This window comes from Aristolochia californica, unplaced genomic scaffold (assembly GCF_029961685.1).
Source record: "Aristolochia californica isolate CCGP_79_NKW_82.1479 unplaced genomic scaffold, dmAriCali1.0.hap1 SCAF_2, whole genome shotgun sequence".
Classification (NCBI taxonomy): Eukaryota; Viridiplantae; Streptophyta; class Magnoliopsida; order Piperales; family Aristolochiaceae; genus Aristolochia; species Aristolochia californica.
In genome coordinates, this window is record NW_027181881.1 from 41,681,496 (window position 1) to 41,702,051 (window position 20,556).

Consider the following 20,556-nt stretch of genomic DNA (forward strand, 5'->3'; position numbering starts at 1 on the left):
TCTTGCGCACACTGTAGGTGAACTTATTTGATTTATGCATCTCCTTCGTAATCTACATGTTTCTATTCCACAACCACTTCTTCTCTTATGTGACAACAAAAGTGCAATCTCCCTAAGCTCCTATCCAATTTCTCACAAGAAAGCCAAGCATATTGAATTAGATTATCACTTCCTTCACAGACTTGTTGTTGCTAACAAACTTCACACTCAGTATGTGCCATCTCACCTACAAGTTGCTGATATTTTCACCAAAAGTATTCTACACCCTCTCTTTGAATTTTTTTGCTCCAAACTTCACTTTCGTTCCAATGCGACACTTAGCTTGCGGGGGGGTGTGAATGATATGGCGATGTAATGGAAGCCTGCAGACCATGCTTCCATCACCAAAACTGAAGGATCTCTGAGTGCCAAAATCGTATTTTTCTGTTTCAAAATCTCCCTAAGCTCCTATCCAATTTCTCACAAGAAAGCCAAGCATATTGAATTAGATTATCACTTCCTTCACAAACTTGTTGTTGCTAGCAAACTTCACACTCAGTATGTGCCATCTCACCTACAAGTTGCTGATATTTTCACCAAAAGTATTCTACACCCTCTCTTTGAATTTTTTTGCTCCAAACTTCACTTTCGTTCCAATGCGACACTTAGCTTGCGGGGGGGGGGGGGGGGGGGGGGGGGGGGGGGGTGGTGAATGATATGGCGATGTAACGGAAGCCTGCAGACCATGCTTCCATCACCAAAACTGAAGGATCTCTGAGTGCCAAAATCGTATTTTTCTGTTTCAAAATCTCCCTAAGCTCCTATCCAATTTCTCACAAGAAAGCCAAGCATATTGAATTAGATTATCACTTCCTTCACAAACTTGTTGTTGCTAACAAACTTCACACTCAGTATGTGCCATCTCACCCACAAGTTGCTGATATTTTCACCAAAAGTATTCTACACCCTCTCTTTGAATTTTTTTGTTCCAAACTTCACTTTCGTTCCAATGTGACACTTAGCTTACAGGGGGTGTGAATGATATGACGACGTAAAGGAAGCCTATAGACCATGTTTCCATCACCAAAACTGAAGGATCTCTGAGTGCCAAAATCGTATTTTTCTGTTTCAAATTTATGTATAAATACACCTCTGTAACCTTGTTTATAATCGTGGCGAATAAAGAGTTTTTCATTAAAAACTCACAAATACCACCCTTAATCAATGCAAATGTGTGCTTCAGTTCAACATCTCATATGGTATTAGAACAAATCGATTAATCATATGCATCTGCCGAATTCCATTTTTTTTATTCAAAATTCTCTCCTCCCTTCACTCCCTCTCTATCGATCATCCCCGCCGGGTCTCACTGGTGTTGCGCCACATAGGACTTTCCCCCCACCCATAGGCAGCAAAACCTCACAGTCCCATCCAACCTAACTTGTGTTGTCACCTGGAACGACATTAACCTGCACCACTCCTCGAACCTAGGCCTAACCTCCACCCCTCGTACCTCCTAAACAACAACTTCACTACATGGCTCGACAACACTTACATGTACCCTCTAGTTGCACAGACTACCACCACGCATCCTTCGTTTGGCACGTGAGCCTCTTCTCACGGGCACTTCGTCTAGCAACCACCGCTCTTGATCCCCTCAATGTAGATGGCCAAAGCTTTCGTTTCTGCGATTGCCACCGCTAACACTCAAGCCTTTCGCGGCTTTATATCTTGTCTATCCAATTTTGTTCACCTTCCCTCTCCCACCATCATCACTGGTCCGACTCCTCTCTTGTCACATGACCTCTCCAAGACTAGGAGTTAGCTAATTGTGCTCCCCCTGTGCAGGGTTTCGATTAATCAAGCGAATTGCACACATGTGACCTAAGTCACTCACATGTGCGAGAAAAAAAATCATCACAATTAAATTGAATTAGAAGATAAGATTCCATGATTGTATTTATCTTCTCTATCCTAAATTGAATAAATACCACCATTAATAATGGAAAAAATGTGGTTAATCTCATATTACTGTGTTTCAGCATTGCAGTGACGTTTTGTGTTTGTAAGTAGGGGTGGCATAGAATCGAGCCGAGCCCGAACCTGCTTATGTTCGAGTTGGGCTCGATTTAAATATTTGAACTTGAGCTCGAGTTGAGCCTAGCCTCGAGCCTAAAATTGTAATCAAGCTCGAGCCCAATAATTTTAACCGAGTTCGAGCTCCAACCTACATTTAAAACTTTGCATAAAATATATGTCAAATAAATTGTATATAAAATTATGCATACATTTTACATAAAATTGGGCATGACCTTACTTAAAATTGGGCATAACCTTTGCAAATTAAACCTGCATAAAATTATCTATATACTCTGCATAAAATTATTCTTAAAAGTTGCATAGTTATGCATAAACTTTATTCAATAATCAAATAAAAAAATATTCCTTTGAAAAACAACGTTACTTTTGTCCATTTGTACTCAATCAGATCGTTCTGATTCAAGGACTGGAAAACCAGATCATCGAGACAGATAAAAAGTTTAAGAAAAATGGTTTTGGATTACTTAATTTGCATGTGTGAAACTAGCACGTTTGAACTGCACGTGCGAGTTCGCACGCTGTGCGGGATAGGGCATGGGGGGGGGGGGGGGGGGGGGGGTGAAATAACTCCGATTAATCATAAGAACTAACGATTAAATGTTGTACATACCCTTTGTAATTATTGTTGTGTAACTAGACCTGTTTTTTTACAACATGTATTAATTTTGGATTTTTATCACCCTAAACTTTGTAGTCATCGTTTGATGGATCAATAATCGATAATAGATAGATAATGAATTTAAATAAATAATAATATTTATTGGTGAATACATGTGTTCAACAAAATAAAAAATGAAAGATATTGTAATAGTATCTAATTTGAAATTGCAATTACTTTTATCATGGAAAAGATGGAAATACTTTTTATATTCATGAGTTAAAAAATTGGTTTCAAGTAAAAAATTATTGGATATTTAAGAATGGTTTGGTACAAGTTCCAAAAAATAAAGATTAATCTAAATTTGATGAGATGGTCTTGGGATAAGTTCATGGTGGTGAACATTGAAGAGGTGTGGACCTTTCATTTCCAAGTGGAGGAGATAAGGACATTTCCCGTGTCTTGCTTGCCTTCTTCTTCGAAAATCATGTATGATTTTTTTGCATTGGTCTCAATTGCTTCTCTCTTCCATAAATTTGCTTTTATCACAGAGTGAGACACTGGAGCCCAACGAAGATAGGGAGGACGGTTGAGTAGAGCAGATGGTGATAGCGATGGTGACAAGGACGACAATAGAAACGTCGGAGAGGGGGAATGAGAGACGGAGACAAAGAAGAGGGAGAGAAAGTTGTGGGAGGGGCTCGGCGGTGATAAGGATTGACGATTGCAGACGGGGGGAGGAAGAAATCGAAGACTGCCAATAAGAAATCGAAGAGGAAGAATAAAAAATAAAAAGGCGAAATCGATCCCATTTTCTCCTCCCTGTTTCCTTAGAAAGAAAGACGAAAAATCGAAGTCTCGAACTCGGAGATTTGAAGACACCTCAGCTCAAACCGATTCGGTCGAGCTTAGCTTAAAAAGGAACCTTATCTGGAGCCTGATCTGGATCACGATCTAGATAAACGGTATCAAACTTAGCTAGAACCAAGCGAAGCTCGAGCTAGGTTCAATTCCACACGCCGAATTCTGTCGACGGAATGTCCAAAAACAAAACAAGGACTTAGGAAGCCAGAGGACTGACAGTAAAGTCTCACTCATTGAAGTCAATTTCGTCTTCAATTGGGTCAACCATTATGGGGCCTCGGTCAAAAGTTAATATATCAGCGGATCGAATATAGTTTTAACATGGGGATCGGACGACGAGTGGTTTAACTGTTAGTGAATATGAACTGGAGTTTATTTGCAATCTGAGAGTCCTGTTAATTAAATCTCCTTATTTTTAACCCACATAATGAAGTTCCTAAAAAGTGAACGACTGTCTCAGTCCCTGATCCTCCCAATCCTCAAATGTACAGGAAATTTGACGAGTTTCAGCGCACTCCCGTCTCCACCCCACGCCCGCTGAAAATCCTGGATCACTTCCTCCTTCAAAAGCTCCATCCCCTTCTCCTTCGCCGTCTGGTACGCAGACCATGAACGAACGTACGTAAGAAACTTATCCAGGTTCATCCACTTTCCCCCTTTGAACTCGAATGGCCCTGTGTGTCCCTCCCCTTCCACCGGATCGAACGGAAAATCAACGCTTCTGTACCTATCGTCCACCATTTGCCGCTGGGGAGCCCAGAACGGCCCAGACTCCTTGTACAGTTTCCAGAAGACGTCGTCCACCGCGTCGTCCACTTGCGGCTCTGTGTAGCACCAGACGGCGAGCACACCTCCGGGTCTGCGCAGGATCCAGTTCACTTGTTCGTAGAAGGAGGGTAGGTCGAACCAGTGAAATGCCTGAGCTACCGTCACGAGGTCCACACTTGCTCGAGGGGCGACGGCTTGCTCCAGTTCGGGTATAGAAATCGTTGCAGCGGTCTGCTGGTAGCGGACATTGGGAAGCTTTGGGGCGTGGGATAGCTGTTGCGCGCTCGTATCTGTGCCGACTACCTTCTCGTAAATCCTCGCCAACTGCAGATAAAATAATAACCAGAAACGGTCAAATGTTGCTTCTTCCGTGAGTACTTCAGATCAATTGGTTAACGGAGAGAATCGGCCGGCGATCCAGAGAATGAATAATTAAGAGCTTACAGCGACAGCAGCCTGACCGTTGCCGGCTCCGACGTCCCAGGCGAGAAGGTGATTGGAAGTTTTTGAAGCGATGAATTCGAAAAGATCGTCTGGGTAAGTGGGTCGAGTTTCTGAGTACAAATCCGCTTGCTTGTTGAATAGATTTGCCATCTCTCCCTCGCCTTTCTGTCTAAATTTTCTGGTGCTTAATAATAGGTTCTGCACGAGGGATAGTATGTATATATACCGGATTCACCGTGTATGCCACCATTAAAATTACAGATTTATAGTAGGACAGTGCCAGAATCAGAAAGAGATGACAATTAACAAACAATGTAACATTTTCTAACTGATTATTTAAGCTTTTTTAGATACACAAACGGAACACGACTGTATGTCCCTGACTAAAAACAGAAAAGCCTTCGTGTTTAAGAAATTGCAGCATGCATACACCAAAGTCCACCGGTGCATGCGGGAACGCCAGGTTTGACCAAATCGAGGTTGTTTCTTGGCGTGGCGATCACGCATGGGAGCTTTCGTTGCGACTGCCCAGCTCACGGATTTTGCTTCAAAATCTGAGCACCAAAGTAAGTGTACGTCAGCCATGACGAAAGACGACGCGGAGCTCAACCCGGACTGAGAATTCTTTTCCCTGAAATAGGAAGAAAGATTGTTCGATTCGATCACGAAGACAGCTGCAAATGGAGGTAAAGAAACTTTCGGGTAGGAAAGACGTGGGAGCTTTCGCTGCGACTGCCCAGCTCACGGATTTTGCTTCAAAATCTGAGCACCAAAGCAAGTGTACGTCAGCCATGACGAACGACGACTCGGAGCTCAACCTGCACTGAGAATTCTTTTCCCTGAAATAGGAAGAAAGATTGATCGATTCGATCACGAAGACATGTGAAAAAGGAGGTAAAGAAACTTTCTGGTAAGAAAGACGTGGGAGCTTTCGCTGCGACTGCCCAGCTCACAGATTTTGCTTCAAAATCTGAGCACCAAAGCAAGTGTACGTCAGCCATGACGAACGACGACTCGGAGCTCAACCTGCACTGAGAATTCTTTTCCCTGAAATAGGAAGAAAGATTGATCGATTCGATTACGCAGACATGTGAAAAAGGAGGTAAAGAAACTTTCGGGTAAGAAAGACGTGGGAGCTTTCGCTGCGACTGCCCAGCTCACGGATTTTGCTTCAAAATCTGAGCTCCAAAGCAAGTGTACTTCAGCCATGACGAACGACGACTCGGAGCTCAAACTGCACTGAGAATTCTTTTCCCTGAAATAGGAAGAAAGATTGATCGATTCGATCACGAAGACATGTGAAAAAGGAGGTAAAGAAACTTTCGGGTAAGAAAGACATAAGGGTGTTTAGGGTTTATGAGAAACGGTTTTCTCATTAACGTGGTCTCAAACTCCTGACAGTTGTAACTTCCGGTAGTTGTAACTCCTTCGTTAACATGAAGCTATGAATAACCTTGATGGGAGGTTGGCTTCAGTTAATGTGTGTTTTCAGTCCCCTGTCTCGTGACTCAAACACCTTCAGTTGAGCCATCGCCGTGAGTGGTTAGAGATCGGAAGCGCCGAATAGAGAACGAAATTTGAAACGTATGGAAGGAGGTATGATTTAGCTTCCGTTTAATTTATAATGAATTTCATGTTGTTATTAGAAATTCATGTTTATGGTTTACAGTTGGTATCAGAGCAGACCTCTGATCCAGCGTTTCGGTTCCAATTGAGCTTAAGTTTAAAAACTCTGTTTCAGTCTCTATTTTTGTTTTTTAAAACCAATTTTGTGCGGTCTCTGTATGTTCCCCGTTTGCGACAGCTGGGGCTCTTGCATCGGCGAAAAGTGTCGGAGAAAGACGCAACACCGACGCCGGCGACCATTCCGCACGGTTTGACGGCGTCGACATTGTATAAAAACAATTGGTGCCGACAATCTCTGTCCGCTCTCGGTGTGGGACTGTCGACGGCTCTTTCGCAACGCCTTAGAGCGTCGGAGCCGTAGCGCCGACGCCAGCGACCATTCCGACAAGTTTGCTGACGTCGACGACTTGAAAGAACGCCGACGAACTTTCCTTCTGTGAGTGGCTGGAGGTTGAAGACGACCTCTAGCATGCAAAATCATGTTAATTAAATTCATAAGGTATTTTTTTAAATACCAGACGAGTTGGGTCGGGACGAGTCTTCTGTGACTTGCTGTTCCTCGACCGAGCCGACTAGGTACTTAAAATTGGTTTTACGCCAGCGGGATTCGAACCCGCACGCTGGGAAAATAACTTGTGCCAGTGACTATTAGGCCACTGGCCGTCAGCTGTTATTTATATAGGAAATTTTAGATTTATTTCCTGTTACAGTTTTTATGCATTTTTTGGCATATATGTAAATGCATGAAATTAAAGTTATGCATAATATTATAGTTTTCAATTATGCATATCTTATGAAAATATTTTGTGCATAATGATAACATGTTAGTGTAAGTTATAATTATGCAATTCATGTTATTCTCATACATTTGTAAGATTTAATGTCTAGTGATCCATATAATTTTTATTAATTAGAGAGTAGCCACAACATCTTTAACTTAATAAAAATTATATATTATGATTAGGATCACATAAAGAATATTAGACATTAATTATAACTAATTTTACTTGATATAGTAAATTTTATCCCACAGGAATTTTTATTATATTTGAGTTTATTAATTAGGATAAAATATCAAGTTATTCATAATTTACCCACATGGATTATGAATTCATAAATAATTTGATAGTTTTATCATAAATAAAAAGTAGAAATTAATTGTAATTAATTATACTTAGTATAATAAATTTTATCCCACATGAATTTTTATTATATTTGAGTATATTAATTAGGATAAAATATAAATTATTCATAATTTACCACAAGAATTATGAATTCATAAATAATTTGATAGTTTTATCATCAAGTTTACTCATAAAGAATATTGAATCTATTTGAATTAAAAAATATTTAGCCCACAGGCAATGTTTTTTATGTCAATTGATTTGATTTTTAAGCATGATTTACATTGGTAAAGCATGATATTTTATTCAGGCCTCATTTTTTAACATCAGCATGTAATTTGTAATTTTATGCAGTTGTACAACCTGCATATTTCTCTGATATTCGTTGTGATATCCCTGATCTTAAAGGAGATAACTATAAGGTCTGGAAAGAGAGAATACTTCTTCATTTAGGGTGGATGATCATAGATTATGCTATTAGGAAAGACGAACCACCCATAATTACTGATACCAGCACTGCAGCTGAAATTACACTTTATGAACGATGGGAGCGATCTAATCGCCTTAGTGTATTGTTCATTAAGACTAAAATTGCTGTTGCTCTTCGTGGTTCTGTCAAGCAGTATGACAATGTCAAAGACTTGCTAAAAACCATTGATGCTCAATATGTCACTTAAGATAAGGCATTAGAAAGCACCCTAATCATGAAGTTCTCATCCCTAAAGCACACCAGTATGAGAGGTGTGCGTAAGCACATCATGCAAATGAGGGATATTGTGGCTCAATTAAATAATCTCGAGGTTGATATGTCAAAATCTTTTGTGGTGCATTACATCCTGAATTCCCTTCCGCACCAATATGGACCCTTAAAAATCTTGTACAACACACATAAAGATAAATGGTCAGTTAATGAATTTTTGACCATGTGTGTTCAAGAGGAAGGGAGACTGGTGATGGAACAAGGAGAAAGTGTCATGCTGGCAACACATGGAAAGGGCAAGTATCAAGCCAAACAAAAAGGGAAGGGTAAAATACCCCCCCAAGCTGGTATTAAGAAAGATTTCAAGTGTTTCTTCTGTAAAAGGAAGGGACACGTGAAGAAGGAATGCGCCAAGTTTCAAAAATGGTTTGCTGACAAAGGTACACCAACCTCATTTGTTTTTTATGAATCTAATATGGTTAAAGTCAATAATTGCACTTGGTGGATTGATTCTGGATCAACAATCCACATCTCGAATTCCTTGCAGGGTTTGCAAAACCTAAGGAAACCAGTGGGAAGTGAGCATCACATTTTCTCAGGAGATCAGATGAGCTCACATGTGGAAGCTATAGGAACTTGCTATTTAACTTTAAGTAGTGGTTTTGTTTTAAAATTAGAAAAGACCTTTTATGTTCCAAGTTTCTCTAGAAACTTGATTTTAGTTTCAAGGCTTGTACCTTATGGATATTCTTTTAATTTTTCAGACTCATCTTTCAGTTTATATTATAAGTCTGATTGTGTTGGGAATGGTACATTGTCCGATGGTCTTTATAGCAATAATTTACAAAACAATGCCACTTACGATTTAATGCATGTTCACACTGGTCATAAAAGAGGTGTTATTAATGAGGATTCCTCTACATTATGGCACCAGAGATTAGGTCATATCTCCATAGATAGAATTAAAAGATTAGTGAATGAAGGGGTACTTAATACTCTGGATTTTATTGATTTTGAGACTTGTGTAGACTGCATTAAGGGAAAGTAGACTAACAAGTCAAAGAAATGTGCCAATAGGAGTTCAACCATATTAGAGATCATACATATTGATATATGTAGTCCAGACATGGACTCACATGGTCAGAAATATTTCATCTCTTTTATAGATGATTCCTCACGATACATATATCTCTACATGTTTTATAACAAGAATGAAGCATTAGATGCCTTTAAGATCTTTAAGGCTGAAGTAGAGACACAATGCGGTAAGCAAATTAAGATCGTGAGATCAGATAGAGGTGGAGAATACTATGGTAAATACACAGAGAATGGACAAACATTGGGCCATTTGCAAAGTTTCTTCAAGAACATGGGATCGTTGCCTAATATACCATGCCTGGTTCTCTGGACCAAAATGGTGTAGCAGAAAGAAGAAATCGAACATTATTAAGCAAGGTGCGGAGTATGCTTAGCAACTCCAATCTTCCGAGATCCTTGTGGCTTGAAGCACTTAAGACGACAATGTATATATTAAACCGAGTTCCAACCAAGGCTGTTCCAAAAAAGCCATTTGAATTATGGAAAGGTTGGAAACCGAGTTTGCGACATATGTGCGTTTGGGGATGCCCGTCTGAAGTGATAATTTATAATCCACAAGAGAAGAAGTTGGACCCAAGGACCATTAGTGGGTATTTCATTGGATATGTTGAAAGGTCTAAAGGTTACAAATTTTATTATCAATCTCACAACACACGAATTGTGGAATCAAGAAATACAAAATTTCTTGAAAATGACTTGATCAGTGGGAGGAATCCAACTTGGAACATAGTTTTTTAGAAGGATTATTTAGAATCTCAACCTTCCACCTCAAGTGATAGATTGGTTATTGTTCACAGCACCCCTCAATTACAAACTGGTGTTGAACACACAATCATTGAAGTTCCACAAAATGCTAACAACATTCCAGTAGATCAAGTACTTCAAGAGTTGCCAAACACTTTTGAACAACTAGTTGAACCACATACTTCTCAGGAAAATGATGGTTCTACATTAAGAAGATCTACTAGACTCAGGAGATCAGCAATTCCTGGTGATTGTACTGTATATCTGCAAGAATCTGACATTGGAACCGCAAATGATCCCATGTATTTTTCAGAAGCCATGAGTTGCAAAGAATCAGAATTATGGTACAATGCCATGAAGGAAGAGATGAATTATATGAAGAGTAATGGAGTTTGGGATCTTGTTGAGTTGCCTAGTGGATTTAAAGCCATTGGATGTAAATGGGTCTTTAAAACAAAGAAAGACTCATTAGGCAACATTGAGCGATACAAGGAAAGACTCGTTGCTAATGGATTCACTCAGAACGAAGGAATCGATTACAAGAAAATTTTTTCTCCTGTATCTACGAAAAATTCCTTGCGCATTATTTTGGCATTAGTAGCCCATTTTGACTTAGAGTTGCAACAAATGGATGTGAAAATGATATTTCTCAATGGAGATCTAGAGGAGGAGGTTTACATGAAACAACCTGAAGGATTCCCCTCTAGTGATGGTGACCAATTGGTTTGCAAGCTAAAAAAGTCAATATATGGATTAAAACAAGCATCCCGCCAATGGTATTTGAAATTCCATAATATAATTTCTTCATTCGGGTTTGTAGAAAACATTATGGATCAATATAAATAACAGAAGGTCAGTGGGAGTAAAATCTGTTTTCTTGTTTTATATGTGGATAACATTTTGCTAGCAACCAATGATAAGGGTTTTCTACATGAGGTAAAACAATTTTTCTCTAACAATTTTGATATGAAGGATATGGGTGAGGCATCTTATGTCATTGGCATTAAGTTTCATAGAGACAGATTTCGAGGTATCTTATGTCTGTCTCAGGAAATCTGTATTAATACAGTGTTAGAAAGATTTCAGATGAAGAGTTGTTCACCAAGTGTAGCTCCCATTGTGAAGGGTGATAGGTTCAATTTGAACCAATGCCCGAAGAACGACCTTGAAAGGGAACAAAGGAAGGACATTCCATATGCTTCTACTGTCGAAAGCCTAATGTATATTCAAGTCTACACAAGACCTGATATTGCATTTGCTGTTGGGATGTTGGGGCGATATCAGAGTAATCCTGGGTTAGACCACTGGAGAGTTGCAAAGAAAGTAATGAGGTATCTTCAAGGAACCAAAGACTACGTTCTGATGTATAGGCGGACGGACAATCTAGAAGTCATTGGTTACTCAGATTCTGACTTTGCTGGCTGTATTGATTGCCACAAATCAACATCAGGCTACATTTTCTTGATGGCCAGTGAAACAATATCATGGAGGAGTGCCAAACAGACTTTGTCTACCACGTCGACTATGGAAGCCGAGTTAGTTTCCTATTTTGAGGCTACTTCACATGGTGTATGACTTAAGAGCTTCAATTCTGGGCTTAGAATTATGGATTTTATCTCTAGGCCATTAAGCATATATTGCGATAATTCAGCTATTGTTTTTATGGCCAAAAACAACAAAAGTGGAAGTCGAAGTAAACACATCGACATAAAGTATTTGGCCATAAGAGAACGTGTTAAAGAAAAGAAAGTGGTCATTGAGCACGTCAACACTGACTTAATGATCGCAGATCCTTTGACTAAGGCATGCCACCGTTTAAATTCAAGGATCATGTTGTGAATATGGGACTTGGTTCCATTATGTAAATTTTGCATTGTATGAATAATGTTATTTCAATGAAATTCTTAATTAATGTGATGTTTTTTCTCATATTTATGTGCACTTTAATTTTGAGAAAATTCATCTGTGTTGGACCAAGAGTAAACATAGGGTTTATTCATAAAGTATAAGTAATACATACATAGTAATACATGGAAGATAATACTCGTCATTAGAGGACCTATCGCCATGATTCATGTATTTATTACTTAAATTCAAATTATCGATGGGTTTAAGATTATATTAGAAGTTTGGACAAAGTGGGAGAATGTTAACTGTTTTTATGAGAAATGGTTTTCTCATTAACGTGGTCTCAAACTTCTGGCAGTTGCAATTCCCTCAGTAACACGAAGCCATGAATAACCTTGATGGGAGGTTGGCTTCAGTTAATGTGTGTTTTCGGTCCCCTGTCTCGTGACTCAAGCCCCTTCAGTTGAGCCATCACCGTGAGTGCTCAGAGATCGGAAGCACCGAACAGAGAACGGAATTTGAAGCGTATGGAAGGAGGTATGATTTAGCTTCCATTTAATTTATAATGAATTTCATGTTGTTATTAGAAATTCATGTTTATGGCTTACAGAGGGTTCATGGATCACCCATAACTTGCTTTCAAATTTTACAAAGCATTAATATTCTCCTCTATTTAAAAATTTTTAGAAAACATTAAGAGATGGTAGACATTAACAACTAATGGGAGGATACTCATGTGCCAATTAATCCACAGTGTAGACCTAGAACTTGAGAACCGATACCAGCAAATGGTTCCTCAGTACATGCCCCACCCAATGGATGAAGAGGGTATGATAGATCCTTGTGGCTCTCTGTTGGGAATCTTGAATCTCTATATAGGGATCTTGCCTCCAAGCATCCGCCAGTTATAATTACATCCACCCCTTTGTTAGGTCATTCCCTTGCTTCAGCGAGGAACTGGAGGAAGAAGTACCTGTGTGCAAAAAGAGTTCATAACTTACAACATAAGAAAATAAATTATTAAGTGGAATAAAATTTTGTTAAATTGTAAAGATAAAAGTGTAATACACATTCTAGGTGTCTAAGACATAATTCTCATCTCCAAGGAACTCGTCATCATCCATCTTTGGGGCTCTTGTTAAAGAAAAATTCTTTAGCTTAGCAAAACTTTGACAAACAGAATATAAATAAAACCTTATTGGCATACATTTTGCTTGTGTGATGCATCTTGTTATCGAAACCAACCATGGAATTTTTATGTGTCATTTGAATAAAGCTTCTACCCCTTTCTTATATTATTCATTGAATAACCTATTATACAAAACTCTTTAAATTTTATTTTTTTTCTACTTGACACCAATATGTTGCACAAACACATCAATTATCTAACATCAGTTATTGGTACCAACGTTTCTATACATCAAACGATCCTAATTTAACATCCCTAAGATCAAATAAAAGAGCACCTGAACTATGACTCTCAGATCACATTCACCTCTATTTGATTAAATTTGTGAGTCCACCTCACCAATTTAGGACTACATATTGTTTAGTATTGTATAGTTAAACATTTAAGACACCTATCGAATTTCAGTGACACCTCCCTACATCTTTGGTATTATACCAATAAAATTTGTTGTCATGCATATACATGCTCTATAGCCAAAACACAATGCATACCAATCAATAAATTATATATTATATGTTGGAAGTGAGGCCTAAGATTCCTCTGAAGTAGCCTAATTTTGATGATAATAAACCTAGATATTAAACCTTGGTCCATGAGCGATTTTTTTTGCAAATAACAAAGACATTTGGGCCATTTTCTAAAGTAGTCAATGCCATATGAAGGACTCAAGACCATCAATAAGCCAAAAAAAAAAAAAAAAAAAGAAAGAGTTGTGCCCCATTACAGAAAGTTTTGTATTAAATGAAAATTCGACCAACATAGGGAAAGACTCACTGTAGGAGTCAAAGACATATAGAGAAGTCGACTCTATCTGGCAACATAAAATAAAATAAAAGAAAAAAAGGAATCAAACCACCATTACAACAAAAAATGAATTAAAACATGGTGTTGACCCTTCTAGGAAGAGACACACTATAAGAGTCTAGCTCATATGGAAGTTTGAAAGGAAACAGAGTTGAAATCAAGTTATATAAAATTTTGAATTAATATAAAAGAGTTGACCGCTCTAGGAAAAAAACACATTGTAAGGAGTCGACTACATGGAGAGGAGTCGACCTTGTCTATGCAAGAAGCAACAAAAAGGTGTTGACCCTAGCTAGTAGTAAGTTTTGGAATTAAAAGTGGATTCAACACCTGTACAAGTAGAAGCCAATGGAGTCGAACTGAGTGGAGGACTTGACCCCAGAAAAAGTCGTTGGAACATAAAGGAGTAGACCCCAGGCTCAAAAGTTGACCTCAAAAATCATCTTTTCATAATGTCAGAGGCAGATTCAGAGGCTATAGACCTTCAATTTTTTAAGTGGCATCCAATATGTTCAACAACAAAAATAAGATTTATTTGAATATTTTTTCATAATATTTTGACTCAATTTTCATCTATTTTTACTAAATACCCAAATTAACTATTGATTTTATGAAAAAGAGAAATATTTCGTTGACTTGTTGTAATTTGAATACAATGAGCCTCTATTTATAATATAAAAAATATGTAGAATCAAATTATAATTAAACTACCTGTGTCCTAGTTACACCCAAAGTTTAACACTTAAAGAAAAGTTTTAACATAATTAAAAAAATAAATCTAAATAGAAGACTAACATAATTAAAACACTTTGATGGAGACTCTTCTGTGAGACCTCCTTCCGTGAGACTCATCTTAGACTCCATATTAATTCTGGCTTGGTGAAACTTCTTGTTGTAAGAGTCAAATGAAACTCTTCCATACCTGCTCTTCAATAGTAACCTTACCCATTCATAAGGGTATGATATTGCAAAAAAAATTATATTTCTATACATGTTCCAAAATTTATCAACCATATGAAATAAAGTCCAAAATTTTCTAGCATTACAGCACAAGAACTTAACTTCCTAAAAATGGGTTTCCCCTAGATATTTACATGCAAGGTAATTAACTCCCTCTTGATTTATGAATGCACAGGTTTGTGTTCTAATGTATTCCTACGTTGGAAGACACCTCGAAGTGGCATAATTGTAAATACCTCCCCATGTAAAAAAGATGGCAAAGGAGATAATTAAAATGTTTTCTCATAAAGATAGCACAAAGATGTAATTAAGGAAGATGATGTATGTTTACTTATGTATTTTCTTTTTCAAAGTTTTAGCCCTGAGGGCATTGTAGTCATTATAAACCTCCTTACACAAGTACAAATAGAAGCTCAAGGCTTGGGGTAGACCATTAAGTCTCTCCCCTTTGTCTCAAATTCGTCCCTAGCTTTCTCTCTTCTCCCAAGCTCTCTCTCTCTCTCTCTCTCTCCATCACTCTAGTTGTCTCTTCTTCTTTCTTCCTCTTCATTACTTCTCATCTTCTTCTTTCTTTCTTCCTCTTCATTACTTCTCATCTTCTTCTTTCTTTCTTCTCTCACCACCTTGGTCAAGGACCTTGTCATAGGATCTTAAATCTAACATGATATCAGAGCAGTGGATTTAGGATTCCAACATTAAGATGGTGATTAAGATTATTAAGTTTCATGTAAAGTTCTTTTGAAGAAGCAAGGATTAGGTTGCGCCAAAGACAAGTTCTTCATCCTTATTTTTTTTTCTCCAATATCATTGGCACCGAGGTTTTGATCTCTAAAATTTGTGCAAGGGATGATGATTCTCGTTTAATCTGGATAGAAAGCCTGAAAGTTACATCTTTGGCTTCGGTGGTAGCTATTTCATGGCTTTTTTATACTTAGTTTGCAAAATCTGGTTCAATTGATCAAGCTCAGCTATGCTGCTATTTTTGTGCATGAAAAGTTGATTTGGTTGCTTGGAAAATACATGTGAATGATCTCAAATGATTAACATAATCAAAGCTCATTGATTTGGTGTGTTTTTGAGTTGTTGATTTTTTTTATATGGTGCTCATCCCTGAAGAACTCAGTTTGCTAAAACAAGGAGGATGTTGAGACCTTCGAAGGTTGGTATCATTTTTTTTGTTTCATGATTATGGAATGTTCAAAGATATTTGAATGAAGCTAGGCTTGTTTATCATTAGTTTAATTAGTATATTATTTAAAGAAGCCATGCATACATAATTAAGATCTCTTGAAGTTTCATTGTTTGATGAGGATAAGTTGATATTCAACATTGAACTCGTGAAGTTTTCTTTGGAAGTGCCAAATTTGTTTTGATTAATAAAGGATAAGTGTTGGTGTTTTCCCTCTCCTTGGGAAGTATTCCTCGTTGAGATAAAGGGTGGATTGACTTACCCAAAGATTCAAGAAAAAAAGGAAATAAAAGGTTGTCTTTTGGATGATAGTTGGCACCTAAAGCATAAAAAGGAAAGTTTTCTCTCTTAAAAAATCCTCTAGCTTGCTCAAAATCCCTTGATTTTTGTATGTTATTGTTAAGTTGTGGAGCCTAATTAACACCTTAAACTGAGTTGGTACGCGGATTGACCTTTACAATAAGTCACCGTGGGGGTTGGAAAGGGTGCGGAGACCTCGAAAGGTCCACTATATATTGACTGGTGTTTCATTAAAGATAGTTTGGGAATTTCACTATTGTATTACGGTTGCCCTAATTTTCTCTTTATATTTGGGGGCTCCGCTATTAGGGTTATCATCGGAGGAGGATCATCAGTTGTGGCTGAGAGAGATTAGAGAAAAACACGAGTGTGAGTGATTTCTCTTGTAAGCTACTTCATCATCATAGTGAAATATTACAGCGGTGGAAGATAGGACATAGTCCCACCTTGAGGTGAACCTGTATAAATCTTTTGTTTTCAGTGCTTGATTATTTATTTTTTTAGTGATTTTTATTACTCTCATTAGTATTAAATTAGGGCGTCTAATTCCTAACAATTATTACTTGCCTTGATTAATTATCCTCTTGCCTTAGATAATTAAGGAAATTGAAGATTGACATATTTTGGTGAAGTGATGCCATAACTCAAAAGGAAAGTTTCCTTGGTTATTTTTGGAAGTGGTTGATTTACTGGAAGATCTTCCATGTTTTGATTTAGTGGATGAGTTTATTGGATTATGCCCTTGAATATTACTCGATTAAGAAAGACATGTGTTGCCTATTTGATCTCGGCCAGCATTACCTCCTTATTAAACACATAATTGATTGAGATCTCGGGTTGGCTTGGTTAGCTTGAGCCTTGATTAAGATCTCGGATTGGTTTGATTCTTTCTTTGGGTTGGTTCATATTAGGGTCAGCTTGTTGGAGTTATTTAACTTATTCATACAAGGAGTGCAATAATACTTGATTAAGACTTTCTAAGGCTTGATATTAAGCCTTGAATTATTGCAACTCCTTACATACATTGAATAAGAGTAGTGCCGTTGTGATACTCATTGGTTGAAGACACATGGGAAGTAAGAGTGACCTCCTCAAAATTATTACCATACCCTTGAGAGGATTGTCCAATTACCTAATATGGTCACAATCAGTTAGGAGGTTTCTCACTCAAAACCTCTTAGATCACTTAACCAAACCAGCTCCACTGATTGGTGAAGAAGATAGTTCTTGTGAAATGACTCAAGAATGACACCTTGGTCATTAGTTGGATAATCATTAGCATGAAGGACCATATAGCCAACAATGTTGTTCACCTTGAGACTGCAAAAAAAATTCGGGACACTTGTGTTAAGTTGTACTCTAGTAAGGAAAATTTACAAAAGTTATATGATGTATTCCAAAACATGTTCGATACAAAGTAAGGGGACAATCTACATGACTATTTGGCTCAATTTAGAGGACTGATTTAAGAGTGGAAGATTGCTTAGCCTTACTCCACTGACATCTCAGTTCAAGAAAAGCAGTGGGAGACCTTAGCAGTTGCTATTTATTTATTTGTCAAATATCGTGTCATATCTTGAAGCGGCCAAAAGTCAACTTCTCTGCTCCTTTACACTTGCATCATTCGATGACATAAGTGCAACATTACTTCGGATACCAGATCCTTCTTCCACCTCTCAGACTTAAGTATCATATGCTATGTATTAGGGTAATAGAGTTACATCTTCTACCACCTGAATACACGATAGAAATTATAGAGGAGGCCGAGCAAGAGGTGGTAGAACTGTCTGGTTCTTCAAGGTTAGATGACCGAGTTTGCACTCATTGTGGTCGACTAAACCATTTAGTAGACATTTATTGAAGCTTCATGGCAAACCAAATTGGGTTACTACCAACTAGGCCTTAGTTAATAATAATGAGAAAAATAAGACAAATTTGGGTTACAAAAAGGCGAGAAGACTATAACTGAGGATGATTATAAGTTATTGTAGAGGATGGAGACTCTGATGGTATCTTCTCCTACATCTTCTACAATGTTGTTGCCAACACTGCTTTAGGTATGATCTCTACCACTTCCTCCACTTCATCATGGATCATCGACTCAGGGGCTCTGAACATTTTACATGTAAGAAGTGTTTGTTACATTCCATGTTTACCAAACAAGTTTGTTATCATAGCTAACGAATTCCAAACCAAAGTTCTTGGATAATAATAATCCTCTGTTACACCCTCACTTCCGCTCACTAATGTCTTGTTTGTCCCTCAATTTTTCCTAAATTTGTTGTTTATTAGCCAGTTAACAAAATTGTTTAATTGTTCTATCACCTTATCACCTTCTTCTTGTGTTTTCTAGGAACTAACCACGAAGCAGGTGATTGTGGAGGCCATGAATAGGTGGACCCTTATTGCTTATATTTGCCTCCAATGACTACATTTTCCATTTCTCAAACAGAGGCAAGATTATGACACAACCAGTTTGGACATCCATCAATACCATTACTGCGACACTTATTTCCATCTTTGAATACCTTGTCTGATTTAAATTGTAAAATTTGTTAGTTGAGCAAACACCACAAGCCAACATATTCTCCTAGAGTTGAACTTAAAAGTGTTGTTCCCTTTTACTTAATTCACTTAGATGTATGGGGACCCGTAAGTATCTCAAACATATCTCAAGTTAAGTATTTTATTACGTTCGTTGATGACTTCATGCGAATCACATTGTTGTTTTTATTCAAAGATTGATCTGAATTTTTTTCCATATTTAAGTCATTTCATGCCATGTGAACACTCAATTTGGGGAAAAAATACAAGTGGTTTGGTCAGATAATGCTAGAGAATACCTATCTAATGAATTTCAATTATTTTGTCAGGATAATCGCATTATCCATTAGACATCTTATGTCTACACTCCTCAACAAAATGGTTTAATCGATCGAAAAAATTGACATATCCTTAAGGTAGCCCATGGCCTACTCTACTCTATGAAGGTGCCCTATTTTTATTGGCCTTTTGTCATTCATACAACTTGTTTCCTTATTATTAAGTTACCATCTTCGGTACAAATCCCTATACTCATTATTATTTCCAGATGAGGACTCATTCTCCTTTCCATTAAAAGTCTTTGGTTGCACATATTTTGTTCACGTCATATCCCCTCAGAAGAGTAAGTTTGACCCTAAGTCTCTTAAATGTATTATTTTGGGTTACTCTCGTACCCAAAAAGGTTAAGTCTATTATAATTTTTTTTAAAGTTAATTGTTTCTAAGGGTATCACCTTTTTTAGGACATATATTTTTATTCCTCAAAAGATGTCACAAGTCTGAAGCCCATTGTGTCACATGATGTGGATCTACTTAACCCTCTAACGCATCGATTAACTCCACACTTGTGGAGTTTACAAATTTCTATGAGGTAAGCCCATCTCTCCCTATTGTATTTGGCCCACAATTTGATATTCGGCCCATAGCTCTGCAGAAGGAGCCTAAGACTTGCACTAGGTCCTCCACTTCACATCCTATATCCAATTTTGTTTCTCACCATCATTTGACTTCTTTACGCTATCAATTTCTTGCATCTATTTCTTTCAACTCTGTTCACAATCGTATCAGGAGGCTCTGAGACAATTTTCAAAGCTAACCCAACCTTGTTGGTTAGTGCTAGGTCTTTGTCTTTGAAGAAAGCAAGTGAACTTTCAAATAATTTTAAACCTCAAGAGAGAGCTCACGGATACCCAAAGGATTTAGGACCTCTAGGAAACTCTAGCCAAGGATGCAGGCGGCAACAATAGGACTTTGTCTTTGTTGTTCTGGGATATGTCCCCAACCCTTCATCATCAAAATACAGTTTAAGAAACTAGTTAGAATGCCTGAACAAAACGTTCCTTCAAAACATATGTTCATGGCCTGGGCATACGATACTCTTCCGAGTGTAACCTATGGAAGCAAGGAACGAAGAATAACAAAGTAAATACACAATAAATTATCACAGGAAATGAAAACCTTATGGTGGAAGACATATTTGGCTTACCAACTCTAGAATTCAACTCCCTAATCATTTTCTCTTTTTTCGAATGATGGTGAGTAGATGCCTATTAGACAGAAGACAGCAAGGGCTGGATGGCGGCAACTTCTTCAGAAAAGATGTCCATAGGCCTCAAACACTGCAGACAATAGGCTTCGATTGGACTCTCACTTGATTCTGTCAGGTTCTCCATTTCAT

At 37.8% G+C, this 20,556-nt stretch overlaps 2 protein-coding genes across 2 annotated transcripts; one reads left to right on the forward strand and one right to left on the reverse strand.

Moving 5' to 3' along the window:
- Positions 1-3,912: 3,912 nt before the first annotated feature.
- Positions 3,913-4,946, reverse strand: LOC137957214 (uncharacterized). The gene is made up of 2 exons (XM_068804960.1): positions 4,754-4,946; positions 3,913-4,633 (listed from the first exon to the last, which is right to left on the reverse strand). Exons 1-2 carry the CDS (start codon positions 4,901-4,903, stop codon positions 3,998-4,000), a joined length of 786 nt encoding a protein of 261 aa, XP_068661061.1. The 5' UTR covers positions 4,904-4,946; the 3' UTR covers positions 3,913-3,997.
- Positions 4,947-11,020: 6,074 nt separating this feature from the next.
- Positions 11,021-11,620, forward strand: LOC137955088 (secreted RxLR effector protein 161-like). Its single transcript, XM_068801961.1, has one exon. The coding sequence runs from the start codon at positions 11,021-11,023 to the stop codon at positions 11,618-11,620; it is 600 nt and encodes a 199-aa protein (XP_068658062.1).
- Positions 11,621-20,556: the final 8,936 nt, after the last annotated feature.